General features: G+C 50.3%; 5 protein-coding genes across 5 annotated transcripts; 2 read left to right on the top strand and 3 right to left on the bottom strand.

Moving 5' to 3' along the window:
- Positions 1-1,291: 1,291 nt before the first annotated feature.
- On the bottom strand, positions 1,292-4,691 carry QC764_116150 (uncharacterized protein). The gene is made up of 7 exons (XM_062942864.1): positions 3,778-4,691; positions 3,499-3,726; positions 2,854-3,442; positions 2,570-2,805; positions 1,915-2,517; positions 1,764-1,857; positions 1,292-1,709 (listed from the first exon to the last, which is right to left on the bottom strand). The coding sequence occupies exons 1-7, from the start codon at positions 4,450-4,452 to the stop codon at positions 1,366-1,368; spliced, it is 2,769 nt and encodes a 922-aa protein (XP_062805885.1). The 5' UTR covers positions 4,453-4,691; the 3' UTR covers positions 1,292-1,365.
- A 276-nt stretch (positions 4,692-4,967) lies between these two features.
- Positions 4,968-7,510, top strand: QC764_116140 (uncharacterized protein). The gene is made up of 6 exons (XM_062942863.1): positions 4,968-5,348; positions 5,406-5,499; positions 5,562-5,585; positions 5,645-5,921; positions 5,977-6,756; positions 6,839-7,510. The coding sequence occupies exons 1-6, from the start codon at positions 5,172-5,174 to the stop codon at positions 7,371-7,373; spliced, it is 1,887 nt and encodes a 628-aa protein (XP_062805884.1). The 5' UTR covers positions 4,968-5,171; the 3' UTR covers positions 7,374-7,510.
- Positions 7,506-8,923, bottom strand: QC764_116135 (uncharacterized protein). Its single transcript, XM_062942862.1, has 3 exons — positions 8,489-8,923; positions 7,784-8,362; positions 7,506-7,717 (listed from the first exon to the last, which is right to left on the bottom strand). The coding sequence occupies exons 1-3, from the start codon at positions 8,513-8,515 to the stop codon at positions 7,607-7,609; spliced, it is 717 nt and encodes a 238-aa protein (XP_062805883.1). The 5' UTR covers positions 8,516-8,923; the 3' UTR covers positions 7,506-7,606.
- A 2,025-nt stretch (positions 8,924-10,948) lies between these two features.
- On the bottom strand, positions 10,949-15,193 carry QC764_116130 (uncharacterized protein). The gene is made up of 4 exons (XM_062942861.1): positions 14,296-15,193; positions 12,359-14,238; positions 11,990-12,279; positions 10,949-11,925 (listed from the first exon to the last, which is right to left on the bottom strand). The coding sequence occupies exons 2-4, from the start codon at positions 12,450-12,452 to the stop codon at positions 11,191-11,193; spliced, it is 1,119 nt and encodes a 372-aa protein (XP_062805882.1). The 5' UTR covers positions 12,453-14,238; positions 14,296-15,193; the 3' UTR covers positions 10,949-11,190.
- QC764_116120 (uncharacterized protein) lies at positions 13,774-17,142 on the top strand. The gene is made up of 5 exons (XM_062942860.1): positions 13,774-13,948; positions 14,013-14,067; positions 14,129-15,485; positions 15,544-16,645; positions 16,705-17,142. The coding sequence occupies exons 3-5, from the start codon at positions 15,455-15,457 to the stop codon at positions 16,784-16,786; spliced, it is 1,215 nt and encodes a 404-aa protein (XP_062805881.1). The 5' UTR covers positions 13,774-13,948; positions 14,013-14,067; positions 14,129-15,454; the 3' UTR covers positions 16,787-17,142.
- Positions 17,143-17,223: the final 81 nt, after the last annotated feature.

Raw genomic sequence — 17,223 nt, 5'->3', positions numbered from 1 at the left:
GTACAGGTCGGGTGGCGAAGCCCAGTGCCAAGGCCCGGCAAGCGATAGAAGATGACGTGTAATGGCTAATTTGGTAGTTAGTTAGTGTGGAAATTGATACTGTATTCAGTTTAATTGGCGATGACTGGATTTTTGGCTACGGTTAGATATAATAAAAGGTATAGTAAAGAAAAAGATTATTAGAAGAAATAAATTAGGCTGTTAGGACGTTAATTTAGGATGGGAAGTATCGTATTATAACTCTAGTATAAGGATAAAAATAATAATTAAGTATAGAACTATAGTGAAATGGTGAGAAAACATACAAAAACAACCACAACACCACAAATATACCATCAACAGGTCCCTGAATGACCACACCTGCGTGACAGTGGCTCGCTCGCAGGCCGCACTTCACGCAGGACAAAGAAAAGACACTATGGGCTCGCAGGCCACATAATAAGCACCGGATTGGCCTGATGAGAGAGCCGGAATTGCCTACACGCGTGCACGGCACAAAATATGAAGAAAATAAAAGTCGATGTCCTGTCTAAAATAGAATGTCAGAAGCAGACCGCTTATATACATGACCGCTGAACCCCCAGAGATCCCCACTTCCTTACTCATACCCTCACGCCTGTGGCCGCACCCCAAACCAATAGACAGGGTCTGTATACTATAACTAGAAGCCGTTTCTGGCTCCTTGTTATAATTCTTAATATCTGCAGAGTTGAGTGACTTCTAAACACGGCTCTAGGTATATGCGTGTTTCTACTTCCGAGAACTGCTCTAGTATCTTGGAAAGGCAAAGATCTCCGACTTGTAATGTTACGCGCCTAAGGCTGCAGCCTATAGAGAAAATTACTTGCGGTAGTTTTAGAATAGACTAGACGTAACGTATCTTGACTATACATTCTGTATGCTGTTAGAGACATCGGGTTGGGTTGGTAAATGTGATAGGTTTGATATTCGAGATGCGAAATCAAGCTGCTAGAGCACGAATTTCTTGCGAGAGAACACTTTTAAAAGATCCCTAGACTAGCGTTATAGAATAGGCTTGTAAGAGTACCATCAGTAGTAAATGAGGGAACCATTAGTAGGGCGAGCAGACTATAAGCAATCTAGAGCAGTCCTGAGCACGGTGAGCAAACCTTAATCTAAGCAGTCCCTGAGCGAGGTAAGCAGACCCTGAGCAGTCCCTGAGCGAAGTGAGCAGACCTTGAGCAATCCCTGAGCGAGGTGAGCGGGCTGGAGCCGAAGATGAGCCGGTCCTGAGCTCCGCCTAATTCAAGTCAGATAAAGCGGCGAGAAGTCACGTGGCGAATTATGTCCAGATTCCGGTGTTAAAACATCACGTATACACCATGATACAGCTTTTTTCCACACTTAAACAACAAACTTGTCACTATCCACCCTCTTTCCCCCCTGTGGCCCCAACCCAGCCCGCCTCCTCGCCTGCTCCGCCTCGATCGTCCGCCAAAACTCCTTGGTATCCCTCACCAGCCTCGCCCGCTGGATCTCCTCTTCCATCTGCTGGATCTTCCTCACCCGCTTCTCGTTGAGCTTGCGGTAATTTCTCGTCCTGGTGCCAAACGAGGCCGGTTGAAGGAGCGCAATCCGAGTCATGACCCACTTGGTGGGAACCTTGATGCAGTAGAGGAGGAGTGCGAGGGAGAACTTGTCAAAGGCGAGGAGGAGGGAGATGAAGATTACGATTATTGAGACCCCGACTAGTTTGGATGTTAGGGATGATGGGATAAGAAGAGAGGGAGGGAATCACTTACAAACATAGTAGAGTTCCTGTGCGAGGGTGCCGAGACCGATGCGGTAGTCTTGGATATTCATGCCGAAGATGCTGGTGATGAAAGAGAGGGGGAGCTAGGTGCATTGTCAGCCGGTATGATAATGGAGGTAAGGGTGACGGTAAGAACTTACGAAAATAATACTCAGTACTGAGAACAGCATGATAGACTTGCCCTGGTTGCTTTGCTCGATGCTGTTGGCTACCGCTTCCCACGCCCCGACAATGCCGGCGTACTTGTTTTTCGTCTCTAGCAGCTCCTCCAGTCTCCTTTGGCAGTGTTCCGCTGCTCTGTACAAACGGTCAATCTGCCTGTATTGATCCGCGAGGAACATCTCCGAGTCATCGGCACAGGAGAGCGTCCAGCTTGCCGCTGACTTGGTCTCTTCCGAGACATCTTGGTCGTCACGGAGGCTTTCTTGCATGCGCTTTACCTCCTTGAGACCGGGTGTATGCGGCTCGAAGCCGGCACGGATGGCATAGTTGGGAACTAGGACCCGGGCAACGTTGACGTGGTACTGCTTGAGGACTTCTTGCTGGACGATCTTGATCTGGCGGATGATGCTCAGGTCGCTGAGAATGTTGTCTACTTGCCGGAGGAGGCCGGCCTCGGGGTTGATGTTCATGACTGCCTTGTGGGCTTCGGCGATTTGAGTCTTGTCAGGGGAACGGTAAGCTGCTAGGATCGTCTGAGCAAGCTGGGAGAGCTCTTGACGGGCGGCTAATTCTCTTGTGGTCTGAGCCAGGTGTAAGCTTGCGTCTCGTTTCAGAGTAACTGGAAAATCTTACCACAAAGTTGATCGAATCGGAAAAGATGTAATTGAGCATGGGCTGTCTGTCCGCAAACTTGATATTCTCGTAAAACACCCTGCTGCAGACGTTGAATATCTTGAGAACCAGATCATATGAACTGCTGACCCCATCTCGCTCTCTTTCAAGTTGCTTTCCTACTCGAGAGTGGATTCCTGACGGATCGCTTGTGAAGTAAGATCCCCAGCGTTGTGGAAAGCTTGTGATGACAGTATCTATCATGGGTTAGCAAGGTCACCATGCAAGCTTCTCGAGATACTCACTTTCATCCAAGACAAATACCCACAGCTGGTCCACCATCAAAAACCGAGGCACAGTTGCCCGTGCACTCGTACAGTCAGAGCACTGGCAAAACTTGCTGCACTGCTGGCGAGTCGGGTCTTTGAGCCCAGCTGTTGCTCTGTACACAATCTGATCCTTGTCCAAGCGTTCAGTATCCCTCAGAAAGGTGGAATACTCATTTAGAGACTGATGCAATGTCCGTCGGGGATGCAACGGGGGATTAGCATAAAGATACTTGCTGACGAGTTCATCATCCTCATAAGACACCATCAGCTTTGCGATTCTGGCGGCACAAAACAAGATCCTTCCAACAACACCTCGTCTAGTAGTAGCCCGCATCGTCATGGAACGAAAGTGGTTCGTGGATGAGACGATGGCCTCGCGGGCAAGGGAAGAGAGGGAAGTATTGTTGACTTGGTGGACCTGAAGCTCTTGGTGAAAGGTATCTTCAACCCGATCCTGGACTTGCATGCCTGACGCATGTTGTAAAATTGCAGATCTGGTGGTTCTCTCGATGGACTTGTTTTGTCTTTCCAATCCCAATGCTGTCTCCCAGTGGAGGTACGGGGCCTGTGTGATATGTCAGTTGAAGTACTATTTGTATGACATGAATTGCATCGACATACAAAGAGGCACATGGCGTTAGGGTTGTTTTCGTGACCGCTTTTGATCACCTCACAACCGGGGTTCAGTTGGCGGGTGTGGGGTGGGCTGTTAGGATCAACGCCCTCCCGAGAGTGACCTCGCCATCCGACCCGTCGAAGAATCTCATGTGTCTTGGACTTGACCTTTGGCTTCCCAAACAGGTCCTCTCTTGGTGGGCGTTCTTCATTGTAATGGCGGGCTATCGCTTCCTGATTGTTGTTAGCTGTGCACTGAATCTCTTTCTATGCAAGGTAACTTACTTCTACCCAGGCCATGTTATTGGACGGAATGTGAAACCATCTCAACATGCCTTCTTCACAAGATTCTTTGAGCAAGCTCTTATCACCCTTGTTTGAGAGTAAATCGTCCAACGGGGTTGTTTGGTTTGGGAAACTGCCTTCCAGCTTGGGATGAGTGTAGGGAATACCATCTTTGTAGTAGACAGCACCGGCCTGGAGGCCTTTGTATGGGTGGTCCTTGATGTCCTGAAATGTTGGGGATGGGTTGGCTGAAAGGACCTCGGCGATATTGGGTGTCGATAAAGTCTTGCCACCAAGGCGGATTTCTGGAACGTCAAGACGACTTGTTCGGCTGAGGTTGGTCCGGCTAGCGATGTGTAGTCGGGAAAGAGTAGCGGCTAGCGGCGACCGCTCCGTCTTCTTTGGCTGGGGCTTTGATCTGAAGTCGGATATGTGGTCGGCTAACCTGGAAGTCCAGAACTCTCCATCGGGCCGGGCGTCGATCTCGGACCTGACATGCTCAACCCGGGACAGCAAATGCCCCACCTGGCTGCGGAGGTGTTCGGGGGCATTTTGGACGTATTTCTCTCTCTCATCGTACTTGAGACAGCGACTGAAGTGTAACAGGTCGTCATGTGGAACCGGAAGGCAACCTCCTGGCTTTACCACCCCCTTTGCCTGCTCCTGTACACCCATGATCAGTGTCACTGGCGAGGTAGATGGTGCTGTCTCAGCGGATGGGTGTGGGGTCCAATGGTGTTGTACTAAGCCGACTTAGAGCGACACTGATGTTCTGGAGTTCACTTCAGATGGACGAAGTTCGGCTGCTTTGTGGAGGACCAAGTGGTCGTCTTAAGGTCCGTGGCCTTGGGCCATGTCTTAGGACGTGAGAGCACACATCGCTGTGCCATCCGTAGCATGTTGGATGCTGGAGCTCCAAGTCAGCGGTGAATCGACCATCTTCCTATTTCCGGAACTCTTCAGCCAGTCCAAACCTATGTGGCTACCTATGTGGCTTGTAAGCTGCACTGATAATTGTTGTTGCAGGTCTTGCAGTTGGATTCATGGAGCGCGGATTGAATGCAGGGACGCCACCAACATTGTGCTTCGGGAATGTTGGTGATTGGCTGAAGGGAATTTGTGCCGTATATCTGTGCCATCTGGAGATGGTCTTGGCAGGCCCCTGAGTTCCTGGGCCTGTTGCATGTATTTTCGGAGAGGCGCTGCCCACCCACGCGCCCACGTTTTGTCGTTGGCATGTTCAATGTTATCGATCCCTGCGCCTTGGAAATCCAGCCTAATTCTTTCGATCAAAATCTAGAGGCACGGATGGTAATGGCGAAATCGATCTAGCGTCCGGCGCCGGCCGCATATTCCGTGGGTCCTTTGAGTGTCAGCGGCGAGAAAATGTCTGAATGTGGGGCCGGTCACGCTGGGCAGAAACGAGGGGTTCCTGCTGTCTTTGCAGAGTTGATCGATTCTTGATGGTGAAACACTCTCGGGTCGGAATCGGTCTTTTGGGCGCCTCAAAGATGTCCGTCGGCAAATCCCACACTGACCGTCAGTGGTGGAAAGAGGCCGTGGTGTACCAAGTACGGCCTTCTAGCTGAATGTGACTGACAAAATGAACTGACACCATCATCCTTCAGATCTATCCAGCTTCTTTCAAAGACACCAACAACGATGGCAGGGGTGATGTCAATGGTGTTACCGAAAAGCTTGATTACTTGAAAGATCTTGGAGGCATGGAACACTCTGCACCTTTGCCGCTCTCTCTCACCATATTTTGCTGACATGTGGCACAGTCGACGTTGTCTGGCTTTCTCCAAGTGAGCACCGTCTATTTCGGTACAACAAATCACAATGCTAATTTGGGAAATAATTGCAGTCTATGACAGTCCCCAAGTGGACAATGGATATGATATCGCCGATTACAAGAAGATTTATCCCCCGTATGGCACATTGGAAGATGTTGACCGACTGATTCAGGAGTTGGGCCGTCGTGGGATGAAATTGGTGATGGATTTGGTTGTTAATCACACCTCTGATCAACATCCGTGGTTTTTGGAATCTCGCTCGTCCAAGTCAAATCCAAAGCGTGACTGGTATATCTGGAGGAAGCCCAAATATGACGTTGAAGGAAAGCCAGGGCCGCCCAACAACTGGTATGTGCTCCCCTTCTCTTTGATTTGCTGTATTTTAGTTGACATAGTGTTGAAGGAATCAAATTCTGGGAGAGGCGCATTCGGCATGGATTTTCGATGAGACGACCCAGGAGTATTACTTCGCCGCATTCACGCCCCAGCAACCCGATCTCAACTGGGAGAACCCAGACGTCCGGGCTGCAGTGTACGATATTTTGCGCTTCTGGCTAGACCGGGGCGTCGCCGGCTTCCGGATGGACGTGATCAACCTCATCTCCAAGGACCAAAGCTTTCCTGATGCCGAGGTTGTCATACCTGGTCAGCCGTACCAGCCAGCTACCCAACACTTCGCCAATGGGCCAAGGTTACACGAGTTTCTTGGGGAAATGCGGCGCGAGGCTCTTGACAAGTACGATCAGATGACAGTGGGCGAAATGCCCTTCATCTATGATGACAAAGAATTCCTCAAGATCGTGCATCAGAAAGACGGGTTTCTGAACATGGTCTTCCACTTTGAGCTGGTCGATATCGATTCGGAGCGAGGAGATGTCCCTGGTGATGCTCGAATGTCCGTGGGCAATTGGGATGTTTCCGACTTGCGCCGGATTATCTCACGCTGGCAAAGAATCATGATCGATGGTGGTGGCTGGAACTCGCTTTACTGCGAGAATCACGATCAGCCTCGGTCTGTATCGCACTATTGTGATGATAGCGATGAGTACAGAGAGTACGGGTCGAAGTTGCTTGCAATGATGGAGACCACCCTAAGCGGAACTCTTTTTGTCTATCAGGGAGAGGAGCTTGGCATGAGAAATGTCCCGCTTGAGTGGGAACCAGAGGAGTACAAGGATATTGAGTCGGTCAATTACTGGAAAAAGTTTCTCATCCAAGCCCCTCAAATTTTGTCAGAGGCCTTGCTAACGTTAACCTTCCTTCAGGGTAAATGAGATGTATCCTAATGACCATGAAAAGCTTCAAAAAGCCCGGAGAGCTCTTCGAGCCAAAGCCCGGGACAACGGTCGCACCCCCATGCAATGGGACAGCAGTCCAAACGGTGGCTTTTGTCCAGAAGAGGTTACCCCTTGGATGCGGGTGAATGACGATTATCCAGTTGTCAATGCAGCAGCACAAACAAAACTGGAAGCTACCTCGTCCGTGTACCACTTCTGGCAGAGGTTGGTGACGCTTCGGAAAGAGAATGCTGGTGCTCTGGTCCATGGCGGATTTGAACTTATCGACAAGACAAATCCAGACGTCTTTTCGTACGTTAGGGTGGCTGACTCTGGGGAGAAATGGGTGGTTGTTCTCAACTTCACTGGGCACTCGGCTACCTGGGAAAGTTCCAAATGGGGACTCCAATGGATGGCGGGAAATTATGCCGATGGTTTGGACAAGGTGCAGCAGAGTGGTGGCACCGATCTGGTACATCTGAGGCCCTGGGAGGGTCTCATCGCCAGACAACCGTGTAATTAGTCCACAAATGTCATGGTTACAAGCTTTGGGCTATCACGTCGTCCAGTCATTGACATCTCGCAAGGATGCCTTCATCAACGTTTGGTATACCGCTTTGTCCGGCTGAAGACGCCGTGAATCCATTTAATTAGCCTACACTTTCCTCACGTTTCACCAATCCCGTTCTTTATCCTACACGGCCGTCCCCATTCCATCCGCCCTCAGCCAATCTCACACCGCACCTGCAGAGGCAATCAGAAATGCAGCCTGGCAAGGGCCAGCTGCAACTTGGTCTGGCCGATATCCACCCGAAGGCGAGCGAACGCCTCCTCCAACTGACCAGAGTTCAACAGCTTGGAAGTTGACTGGTAGCTTTCAGTTAGTATAATTGATCACGTCAAAATCCAGGGATCAAATTCCAGGAAACTTACATCGTCGATCTCCATTTCATCACCACCATCCTCCTCGCCCACCTCATCCACCACCTCATCCCCCTCTCCCTCCTCATCTCCCGCAAAGATATCGACGACCTCATCGTCATCCTCCCCTCCCACACCCACACCGAAATCACCCAGCCCACCCCGCACCACAAACTGGACCATCGCAAAGTCCCCCCAGTTCAACATGTCCACTTCAAAGAAGCGGTCAATGTTGTGCGCGAGGGCGCAATGCTCCTCCACGGCAAACGGCTCCTCTGGCGCCTCGAACCAGCACCGCCGAGCAGCCCGTAAGACCATGAAGATCTTGCAGAACAGCTCGGACGGCACCAGTTTCGCCCACGTGCCCACGCCCATGCTCGTTCCGCCACCAGCCAAAACCACCGGGACCGTTCCGACGCGCAACTTCAAGTTGTTCAAAACCGCCATTGTTTCGACGTTTCCGTTTATTTCCCCTGACTCCATCATCTCCCGAGTCACTTGTGTCGCCGCCGCAAAAATTGAGGCCAGGGCCTTGTCCATGATGGATCTGGTCAAGCTAAGCTTGACCACGGAGACTTCGAGGTTGGAAGCCTGTACCGCAAAGTTTTGTTTAGCCAAAACATTCCTTGTTGATGATGTTGTGATTTCCTTTCTTTTCTTATTTTCTTTCGTTTTCTTCTTTCTTTTTTTGGATTTTCAAACAATAAAAAGACATACCCAGCTGTTCTTGATCGCTCGGATCATTTTGCTATCGGCAGCAGCGCGGTTCAACAACACAGTTTTGTTGGCTGTAACCAGCACATGTTAGCCATTGGATCAGTGAACGGTGTCAACGCCGCCATAGATAGTTTGGTGAAAGGGGGATGAATTTTTGAATTTGGTTTTTGCAGTTGGACTGGTCGTTTAAGTCAAATTGAGATCACATGACTGACTCCTGTCTTTGCCAGGTGTCTAGCATATGACCTGTGGTTGACAAATCCGTAATCCTTGAGTGGCTTGGATATAGCGGTCCTGAGATTGGCAAATTTCCGGCAGGAGAAAGAGGTCGAGAGAGCGAGATGTCATTGCTGACAGACCCTCTGTGGTCGCTAAGGTGGTTGAATGTCGTGATAGATCGAAAAAAGAGATCTGCCAGGATCTTCAAGATACAGCCTTTGACATGGGTAAAAGTTGAATTGATAACTGAGGAAACTAATGGAAAACAACAAAATACTTACAGTAAACCATCCCATTTCTGGGGAGAAGCTCGGCGAGACGTTTGTGAGCAGCCGCGCGAGCGGCTGAGGGGCCGGCGGAACGACTGGCTTGCTCGCGCCTTTCGGCGCGGCGACGGCGAGCGGCAACGGAAGATTTCGCCATGATTTTTTTTTTTTAAAAAAAAAAAAAAAAAAAAAAAAAAAAAAAAAAAACCGAGCACGACGAGAGAGAGCGCAAGCAAACGCGAAGTCTTTGAAAAAAAAAATCGAAAGCGGGCGCGCAAGCAAAATCGTGAGTGGCTGCTTGGATGAGATAGAAAGAAAGTGTGAAAGTTCACGACAGCTTCAAAAAAATTTTTACTATCCTGCCCCTCATCGTGGACTTACTTCTCCGGATTGTCGTCATTGGCCAACGGGAGGGCTCTGTTCCTTCCTCCAGTGCTCCCACAGGCAGAACATCAAGGGAACAACTAGACTTCAGAAAAAAACGGCCTCTCTCCATTCTGCCACCTCCCCTGACGTGTGCTTCGTGACCGCCCAAGTGTTTTGAGATTCATATCACAGGTGACGAGAGGCTCCTTCTGGAGTGCTGGCATCATATGTGTAGGTCAAAGAGTTCGCCTTGATACTCCATCAATCAGCTGTACTTCCATCTACATCTCCTGTATCCCTTCGAGCTCCCATCTATCCACATTGTCTCCCAGTGTTTCACCTGTCGGCACGGTCAATCTTAATTTAACATTGTCTTCTACTAAAGGAAGTCCAAAGAATCGATTTGCGCGAAGATATATACCATTTACATCGCTTGCCCAAGGCTGTCATTTGGGTACATCAAGATCATAGAATAGGCAGTCATGTGCAAGTAAATTCTGTTTCGAGTAACAGACCAAGATACGAAGGCTGTGTCGGTTAAGAGACGAGAGAAAGTTTCGGCCGAACACCCTAAATGAGGATAGGCCAAGAGAGGCAGGATTTTATATTACAATCATCACCAAACAATTTCACCAAAATGCAATTTTAACAAATCCATGATTGTAGCCTGCAGCACAGTCATGATGATAAACACGCCAACCAAATCACATGGAAATCTTGATATTTAGCGCGAGCCGTGCTAGCAGCAAGGACAATGAAAATACAGTGGACAGCCGACGGGCGATGAAATCACGCGCTATGTGGTCGTTCCTTCCTCGTTGACGTGCCCCCGGTATTTATATCAGTTTCCGCAGTCTCAATGTCATCAAAACAACCAGAGGGTTTAGCCAATTAGTCAGGCTCCCGCTCCCAAAGGATCATTCTCTCATCCCTTCTGTCTGCTGGGTCGACTCCCAGCAGTGCAGAAGTTATGGGTTCGATTCAATGCTGTTCCAACCAGTTTTCTAGTGTACCTGGCGCTTAGCTAGTTCTGCTCGTTTGTAGTCGTATCCTCCTCGGAGGAGGAGCTGAGGACTGGGGAAGCTCAGTGTTGCTATCATGTTGGATTATAGTACGATCTGGGGGTTGAAGGGGACCTGGGTCATTCCAGGGAGGATCCTTCAGATGGATGAGAATTTCTTTTGTTCTTTTGACGTTTTCTACTTTCCTTTTTTTGCCCAACCCACTCCCTCTATTCTCCTTATCCGAGAGCTGTCAAGCAGCACCAACTCCAACTACTAACAGCAAGTATCTAAAAGTCCCTATATCCCTTCCAATTAACCCCAGACCATCTACGCAGTCATGCATGCTAGTGGCTCAGTAACAATACCATTAGATTGTTCTTGTTCCGGCTGAAGATTGTTCAGCAGGACAACAAGGCTCGCAAACCAAACATTCTTTTTATTACCTCAATCTCTCGGAGGGAACTTCCGTGTCATGGACCTCAACGCCAACCAGACATCTCTCAAAGAAAAAAGACCGACTCTGCTATTAAGTCTCAGCGCCCACGCCTCACCATGGTTCCTTGGGGGCATGTTCCACATTCCCCCGTCATTCTTCGGCATCGATGAGTTCACTCGTTGACACGACATCACAAACCCATCTCATCTTGGATACCTATGAAATGTCATTTTTCTCTATTCAATGGAGTTTCTCCGACAGATAGCATTAAAAGTAAGATAAATAGAAAACCAAAAGCCCAACCCAGGCATGCAAAAACTCCAGACCCATGCAACTAACCCTGCGCTTTTCTCTGTCGCTACAAGAGGGACAGAATGAACATTTTTCCATTATCGAGACATTCCACGCCCGTCACCAGCATTGTCCACCCCCATATCCAATCGGCTGAGTAAAGCCCATCACCGGCTGCTCACTCTGCTCATACACCAACGCATCAGTCTGGTAAATTCCCAGCATGTTGTATCCCGATAAACTTCCATCAACAGCAGACAACTGCTCATACATCTGCTGTTGAGGTGGTTGCCGAGTCTGGGAATAATCCAGCTCCGGGAAACCCAACGACTGTTGCGGCAGCAGGGTTGGAGGAGCAGGCGAGTAGCTCTGCATGATGCTCATATCAGGTGAGCTCCAAGTCGTGTCACTCGAGCCAGTGGTGGTCCATTCCAGCCCAGCACCACCCAGCTGAGGACTTGGCGAGTGGGATGTGCTCATCGCCCCTCCTTGGTACCACCCACCAGGCTGGGAGTATCCCTGGTCTAGTGAGCCAAAGTCCATATTGGAAGGCTGGCTGTTGCCGCTATTGACGAACCATTCTGGGTACGACTCTGGCTCTGGGGTGCTGGTGCTGCTGGATGCGATGGAAGGGGGGCTGAGGTAGTTGAGACTGGGCCCTGGGCTTGGGCTTGAAGCTGTGGAGTATGTGATAGCGGACTTCTTGGAGGAAGACTTGGACGCGTTTTCTTGCTTGCGCTGGAGGATGCTGTATCGGTTCTTGGCGGACAGGGAGGTGCGGTTGGGGAAGTGCTTGTGTACGATTTCGCTCCAGTTTCGACCGCTTTTGCTTACTTGGTGGAGGAGTCTCGCGTCCTGTTAAATTAAACTGTGTTAGACAATCTTGAGGGTATGTGTCTCATCTCGTGGCGTGACATACCTCGTCTGATGTCCACGGGCTTTTGTCAATGCTGGGATCAAGACAGTCGTACCACCGCTTCCAGCATTGATCCCCGTTGCGAGTGCCCACTGCCTCTGCAATCTTGCTCCAGCGTGCTCCATACACTTCCACTGCGGCCTTGAGCTTCTGGTCTTCGTCTTTTGTCCACGTGCCTTTCCGGATGGTGTTGATAATGCTATAGTGCCATCTCTTGCGACAATCCTTATTGTTCCTACCCGGTAAATGGGAGGCGACCTTGTGCCAACTGATGGGGCCGTGTGCTGGGGTTTCTGCGGTGGGGAGGAGGCTTGTTAGCTACATCTGGTAGGACAAAGGCGGGGTGATTGGGCAATGATAGACTTGACTTACCAGCCCTGACAGCTTCTGAAAGGACATGGTCCTCCTCTGGAGTCCACACCTGTCGAGTCTTTTGCTTCGAAGCAGCTGATGAGGTGGGAGACATTGTGGGTAGTATTATGAGCAGTATTTAAGAGTTAAATAAAACATTGATGTGTAAGCGGATTGTCATGAGTGAATATGGCGTCAAAATTGAAGCCTGATCGGGCAGGTATCGCCTCTACTTATGAACAAGTGAACTCATGCTGAGCCTCGGGGAGCATCGAGTAGAGAGGGATTTCTCTTGGCCTTCGCCACGATCTGAGTGACACCTGAGGGAAATGCTGCGGCATCCTCCGAGCAATCAAGCCGTGATGCATGGCAGCAGTGGAAGTAGAAGCTGTCTGGTGATGAAACACGAGCATGACTTGCAGTGCTCTCGCCAGTTCCCGTGTGATACGTACCCTCAACCAGAAAGGACATCAGCCCTACGGATGGGTCCCTGCACAGACTCATTGTCAAAGACAAGCAACGTGGCGGTCAAGTTGAAGGGGGTTGCCATACCCGTGGAGCTGGACCTGCCGGCAGCAGAATTCGACGGCTGTGATTGGCTTCAAGCTACCTCTCGGCCTCTTTTTTGAGCCTGATTGGCCTATCGCTGGTCTCGGCCGACTTTCAGCTCACAAAGTGCAACCCGATCAGGCAGGAAGCTTATCGCTCTTGCCCACGATGTGACGGCTGAAGGATATCTCGGTCGTGAAAGCGGCCGACTGAGGGGAAGTGCTGCGGTTCATGGTGGGGTATTGTCATGGAAGCGGCAGTCGGTGGCTCTCCAGATTCCCCCGGCTTTCAACGGCCATTCGGTTCTGTTGGATGAGATGCTTCATTTCCCGAGACCTTGGGAGCTAGTGCTGTACGTCCCCTGCACTTGCTGCAGCCCCAGAGAGGGGACTGAGGAGCAACCAGCTCTCCACCTGGCGGCGATGCCGGCGCCATCCAACCATATCTGGTAAGGTATCTAGTAGCACTGTACGTTTGAGCGGTTGAAGCGGTTGAAACCATTGAAGCCACCAAAGCCACTGACCACAGCTTTGGGAAAGAATGTCGAAAGATAATGCACAGTCTTCTCACAATCGACACTCCTCCTCGGGCAGGACTTGGACGAAGCGGGCGGTGATCGGGGACTTGCACTGTCGCACTGCCGTGGACGGGAGCTGGCCCAAATAAGCCCTTCTCCGGCGGTCTCTGTCCACTTATTTTCGACCTATCAGTTATCGGTGATGCAGCACGAGACACAACGGGCGCTTTGCCGGTGCCCACGGCATGGGTGCTGCTTGCCCCTCGCACATTGACTGGACTGCGCCAGGACGGAGCGCAGTCCGCAAAAGCCAAGACTTGGAGATAGTGGCTTCTGCCATGGAACACCCAGAAACAGCAAAGGTCTGGATTGCGCCTCAGCATGGCTTTGGAACAAGTGCAACAACTGGTTCACCCCAATGTCCACCCAGATAATGTGTAAACAGACGGAAGCAACGAATTGGAAGACGCGGCATGCACCAAGCCCCATGCAAAAGTTGCTGCAGCCTTATTTGCTCCTCTGAGTGACCGCCATTCTTCATCGAGGTGCACAGCCTCCCCATGCTACAGCATCTACCCCATATCGTCGCAATCCCTGACATTGTTCCAGGACCCTCAACGTGACATCCTTGATCCGACGCTGGAGAAGCTCTTTAAGAAGTCAGGTTCGGCCCGATGACAACATCCTTCATCAGTTTGGGGTATTTGCTAACTCTTACCCCACAGTTCCGCATTGCAAGTAGAATTAAGAACCGACCAGCTATTGCTCAGATCTCGCCTCCTTGACAACGTCGCCGACCTTGCGGCACCTTCGGCGATTACTTGAACCTTGAAACCTAGACATGCCATAGCGTCAATCGTAACGGCATTGAGGCTGTGATGGTTGAACTTACCTATGATATCATATGATCGGTGAACAGAAGAGTAATGTATCACCGTCATTCGGCAAGGTGGTATGATGCTGGATCTTTCTCGTCCTCCATTGAAGACAAAAGTCTGGACCCCCATTTTGAAAAGGTTCTAGATCTTCACCGGGTATCAAACGTTGCACTTGCAGTTCCATGCGGTGGAACGAACAATTAGCTCCTTGCATGAGCATCATGACACAAGTCATTCGACTGCGGTACCTGAGTTACATCGCAACTGGTCCGTCACGATATCAACAACGCGTTCAATCTCTGTGCCGACTGCCGAGCCATGATATGTGCGGAAGACACGAGAAACGAAAACTGACATGTCGTAGACCTCTGTTCTGAGCAGTAGTACCCTCCTTAGTAACGTCCGCAGTCCCGAGTACCCCCACATGGTCGCCGAACAAGCCCTTTCTCCGCCTCACCATGTCTCGATCGATGGAATCGATTGGATCTCATGCTTGAGGGGCTACACGCCGCCAGGAACCACCACCTCACATCAGAACCTACTCTCGACTGCCTCCGACCAGCTTCCTGTTTTGTTCGCCGCATTTGTTGAGAAGGTTTTGGCGCCTGGCCGAAATCTTGGTACCACGATCCCGTGCCGCTTTCGTATACCCCGACGCCGTCTCCGGACCACACTCCAAGATGTCTTCGCGTGTGTGGGAGAATTGTCGTTGTTTTTGCCTGTAGTGGTGGTCAAATTAAGCTCATACCAAATATAGATGCCTTGGATGGGGCTAGAGAAAGGCTGCTCCGTGCCCCTGAGTCCCTGACAGGGATAGCAAAACAACAACGGTCGTCTTCTGTCTTGGCAGCAACCACAAGGGCCACCATTGCTTGGCGGACATATACATCGATGAATAACTGGTAATGTAGGGGAGTTGCTTGTCATTCGGCGGCTCTTTGTGGTGATATCATGGACATAAATGGGGCCGCACTGTGGTGAAGATCTTGGGACCTGTCATTTGACGTCATCCATTTTCGCAAACCATATCAACCTCACAAGTAACAGAAGCACATCTCACAATTCTCAAACCAAGCCAGACCACCCTAATTTTCACCTCAAAAACTGCCATCACGTTAAATCATTGCTATTTCGTTCCTGTGGGGTCAAAATTCAAAAATATATCCAGTCAAGATGTCCTCAGCAATCGTGTGCGGCGCAACCGGTATGTAACCCCTTATCATCCCCATCTCTCCAATCCCTCTCACTAACACACCCCCAAGGCATTCTCGGCCGAGAAATCGTCTACCGCCTCGCCTTCAACCCTACAAAATGGAAAACGATCCACGCCCTCTCCCGCTCCAAAAAAGACGACTACCCCTCCAACGTAGTCCACAACCACATCGACCTCCTCCACTCAGCCGAAGACATGGCCAAAGACCTTGCCTCCGTCTCAGGCGAATACGTCTTCTTCGCAGCCTACATGCAAAAGGACAGCGAGGAAGAAAACTGGAAAGTCAACGGCGACATGCTCGCCAACTTCCTCCGCGCGCTCACCCTCACCGGTGCCGCCAAATCCATCAAGCGGATCCTCCTCGTCACGGGATGCAAGCAGTACGGCGTCCACCTCGGCCGCGCCAAGAACCCGATGATGGAATCTGATCCCTGGCTTACAGACCAGAACATCTACCCGCCCAACTTTTACTACAGACAGCAAGATATCCTCCATGATTTCTGCAAGGCTAACCCCCATATTGGATGGAACGTCACTTACCCTAATGATGTGATCGGTTTTGCGAACGGGAACTTTATGAACCTGGCTTCCGGACTGGGAATTTACGCTGCTGTTTGCAAGGAGCAAGGGAGGAAACTGGCTTTTCCTGGGAATGAGGGGTTTTACTTGGGTTTTGACTGCTACACTAGCTCCAAGCTCCACGCGGAATTCTGCGAGTGGGTTGTGTGCGAGGACAAGACGAGGAATGAGGCGTTTAATGTGGTGAATGGGGATGTGCAGACTTGGGAGGATATGTGGCCCAGGCTGGCAAGGAGATTTGGGATGGAGGTTGATCAGGGGCAGTTTCAACAAGAAGTTGGGGAACTGGCAGGGAAATTTGAGATGAATGAGGCGCCGCCTATTAAGGCTTGGGAGAAGGAGTTGGGGTTGGAGGGGAGGGTGAAGAGGAACATGCTGAGTCAGAGGGTGAGTTTGGTCAAGTGGGCGAAGCAGGAGGATGTCAAAAAGGCGTGGGAGAGGTTGGCGGAGAAGGAAGGGTTGCAGAAGGATGGGTTAGAGAAGGGGACGTGGGCGTTTGTGGATTTTGAGCTGGGGAGGGATTTCGATCTGGTGGTTAGTATGAGTAAGGCCAGGGAGTTTGGGTGGACTGGGTAAGTTCTTGTGCTTTTGAGGTGATTGTGGATTTAAGCTAACACACTCCGGCTTGTAGATATCAAGATACATGGAAGGCATTCTCGGATGTGTTCGGTGAGCTTGAAGCTGCGAAGGTGCTGCCAAGGAGTCATAAATGAGAGTCCGGTACGCGAGGTGCTTACCAAGACGGGTGGTCAGGCAAACCTTATTTAGGCCCTCTATTTCACCCGGAAAATCTCCATGGCACTCTATGCTATCAGACCATCTGGTGTAGTATAATCCATTACGGTCAGACATAAGAAGGTCAATTGATATTGAATCATCTACTACCTGCATCTGATTCAACCTCAGCCCGATCTCTAGTGCAGAATAGACCAAGAAAAGAGATGAAGGTTCATTGAATAGACGAGACATGCAGAATCATCTCAGTAAGCCCAACAACATCTGCAATGGTAAAATATATTATACATAGGGCGCAGGCTTACCTACCTGTTGGAGATACCTTGGGTATGGGACCAACATCAGGGCAACTGTCCATCAAAGTCACCAAAAAGACTTCAATGGTTAGAGCTCATTGTTGGCTAACGCTATGGCA

The sequence above is a fragment of the Podospora pseudoanserina genome, chromosome 1, assembly GCF_035222485.1.
Source record: "Podospora pseudoanserina strain CBS 124.78 chromosome 1, whole genome shotgun sequence".
NCBI classification, from domain to species: domain Eukaryota; kingdom Fungi; phylum Ascomycota; class Sordariomycetes; order Sordariales; family Podosporaceae; genus Podospora; species Podospora pseudoanserina.
The sequence above is the reverse complement of the archived record's forward strand: the minus strand, read 5'-3'. Positions and strand labels throughout refer to the sequence as shown.

What these genes read in the sequence shown, in the direction of transcription:
- QC764_116150 (XM_062942864.1), bottom strand. Translation starts at nt 4,452, where the DNA reads ATGGGTGTACAGGAGCAGGCAAAGGGGGTGGTAAAGCCAGGAGGTTGC. An exon ending in CTAACGCCATGTGCCTCTTT is followed by an intron (nt 3,443 to 3,498) that starts GTATGTCGATGC and finishes CATATCACACAG; the next exon opens with GCCCCGTACCTCCACTGGGA. An exon ending in CCGATTCGATCAACTTTGTG is followed by an intron (nt 2,518 to 2,569) that starts GTAAGATTTTCC and finishes CACCTGGCTCAG; the next exon opens with ACCACAAGAGAATTAGCCGC.
- QC764_116140 (XM_062942863.1), top strand. Translation starts at nt 5,172, where the DNA reads ATGTGGGGCCGGTCACGCTGGGCAGAAACGAGGGGTTCCTGCTGTCTT. An exon ending in AAGAGGCCGTGGTGTACCAA is followed by an intron (nt 5,349 to 5,405) that starts GTACGGCCTTCT and finishes ATCATCCTTCAG; the next exon opens with ATCTATCCAGCTTCTTTCAA. An exon ending in CGTTGTCTGGCTTTCTCCAA is followed by an intron (nt 5,586 to 5,644) that starts GTGAGCACCGTC and finishes AAATAATTGCAG; the next exon opens with TCTATGACAGTCCCCAAGTG.
- QC764_116135 (XM_062942862.1), bottom strand. Translation starts at nt 8,515, where the DNA reads ATGATCCGAGCGATCAAGAACAGCTGG. An exon ending in GAGCGATCAAGAACAGCTGG is followed by an intron (nt 8,363 to 8,488) that starts GTATGTCTTTTT and finishes TTTGCGGTACAG; the next exon opens with GCTTCCAACCTCGAAGTCTC. An exon ending in ATGAAATGGAGATCGACGAT is followed by an intron (nt 7,718 to 7,783) that starts GTAAGTTTCCTG and finishes GAAAGCTACCAG; the next exon opens with TCAACTTCCAAGCTGTTGAA.
- QC764_116130 (XM_062942861.1), bottom strand. Translation starts at nt 12,452, where the DNA reads ATGTCTCCCACCTCATCAGCTGCTTCGAAGCAAAAGACTCGACAGGTG. An exon ending in TTCAGAAGCTGTCAGGGCTG is followed by an intron (nt 12,280 to 12,358) that starts GTAAGTCAAGTC and finishes TCCCCACCGCAG; the next exon opens with AAACCCCAGCACACGGCCCC. An exon ending in GCCCGTGGACATCAGACGAG is followed by an intron (nt 11,926 to 11,989) that starts GTATGTCACGCC and finishes TTAATTTAACAG; the next exon opens with GACGCGAGACTCCTCCACCA.
- QC764_116120 (XM_062942860.1), top strand. Translation starts at nt 15,455, where the DNA reads ATGTCCTCAGCAATCGTGTGCGGCGCAACCG. An exon ending in AATCGTGTGCGGCGCAACCG is followed by an intron (nt 15,486 to 15,543) that starts GTATGTAACCCC and finishes CACACCCCCAAG; the next exon opens with GCATTCTCGGCCGAGAAATC. An exon ending in AGGGAGTTTGGGTGGACTGG is followed by an intron (nt 16,646 to 16,704) that starts GTAAGTTCTTGT and finishes TCCGGCTTGTAG; the next exon opens with ATATCAAGATACATGGAAGG.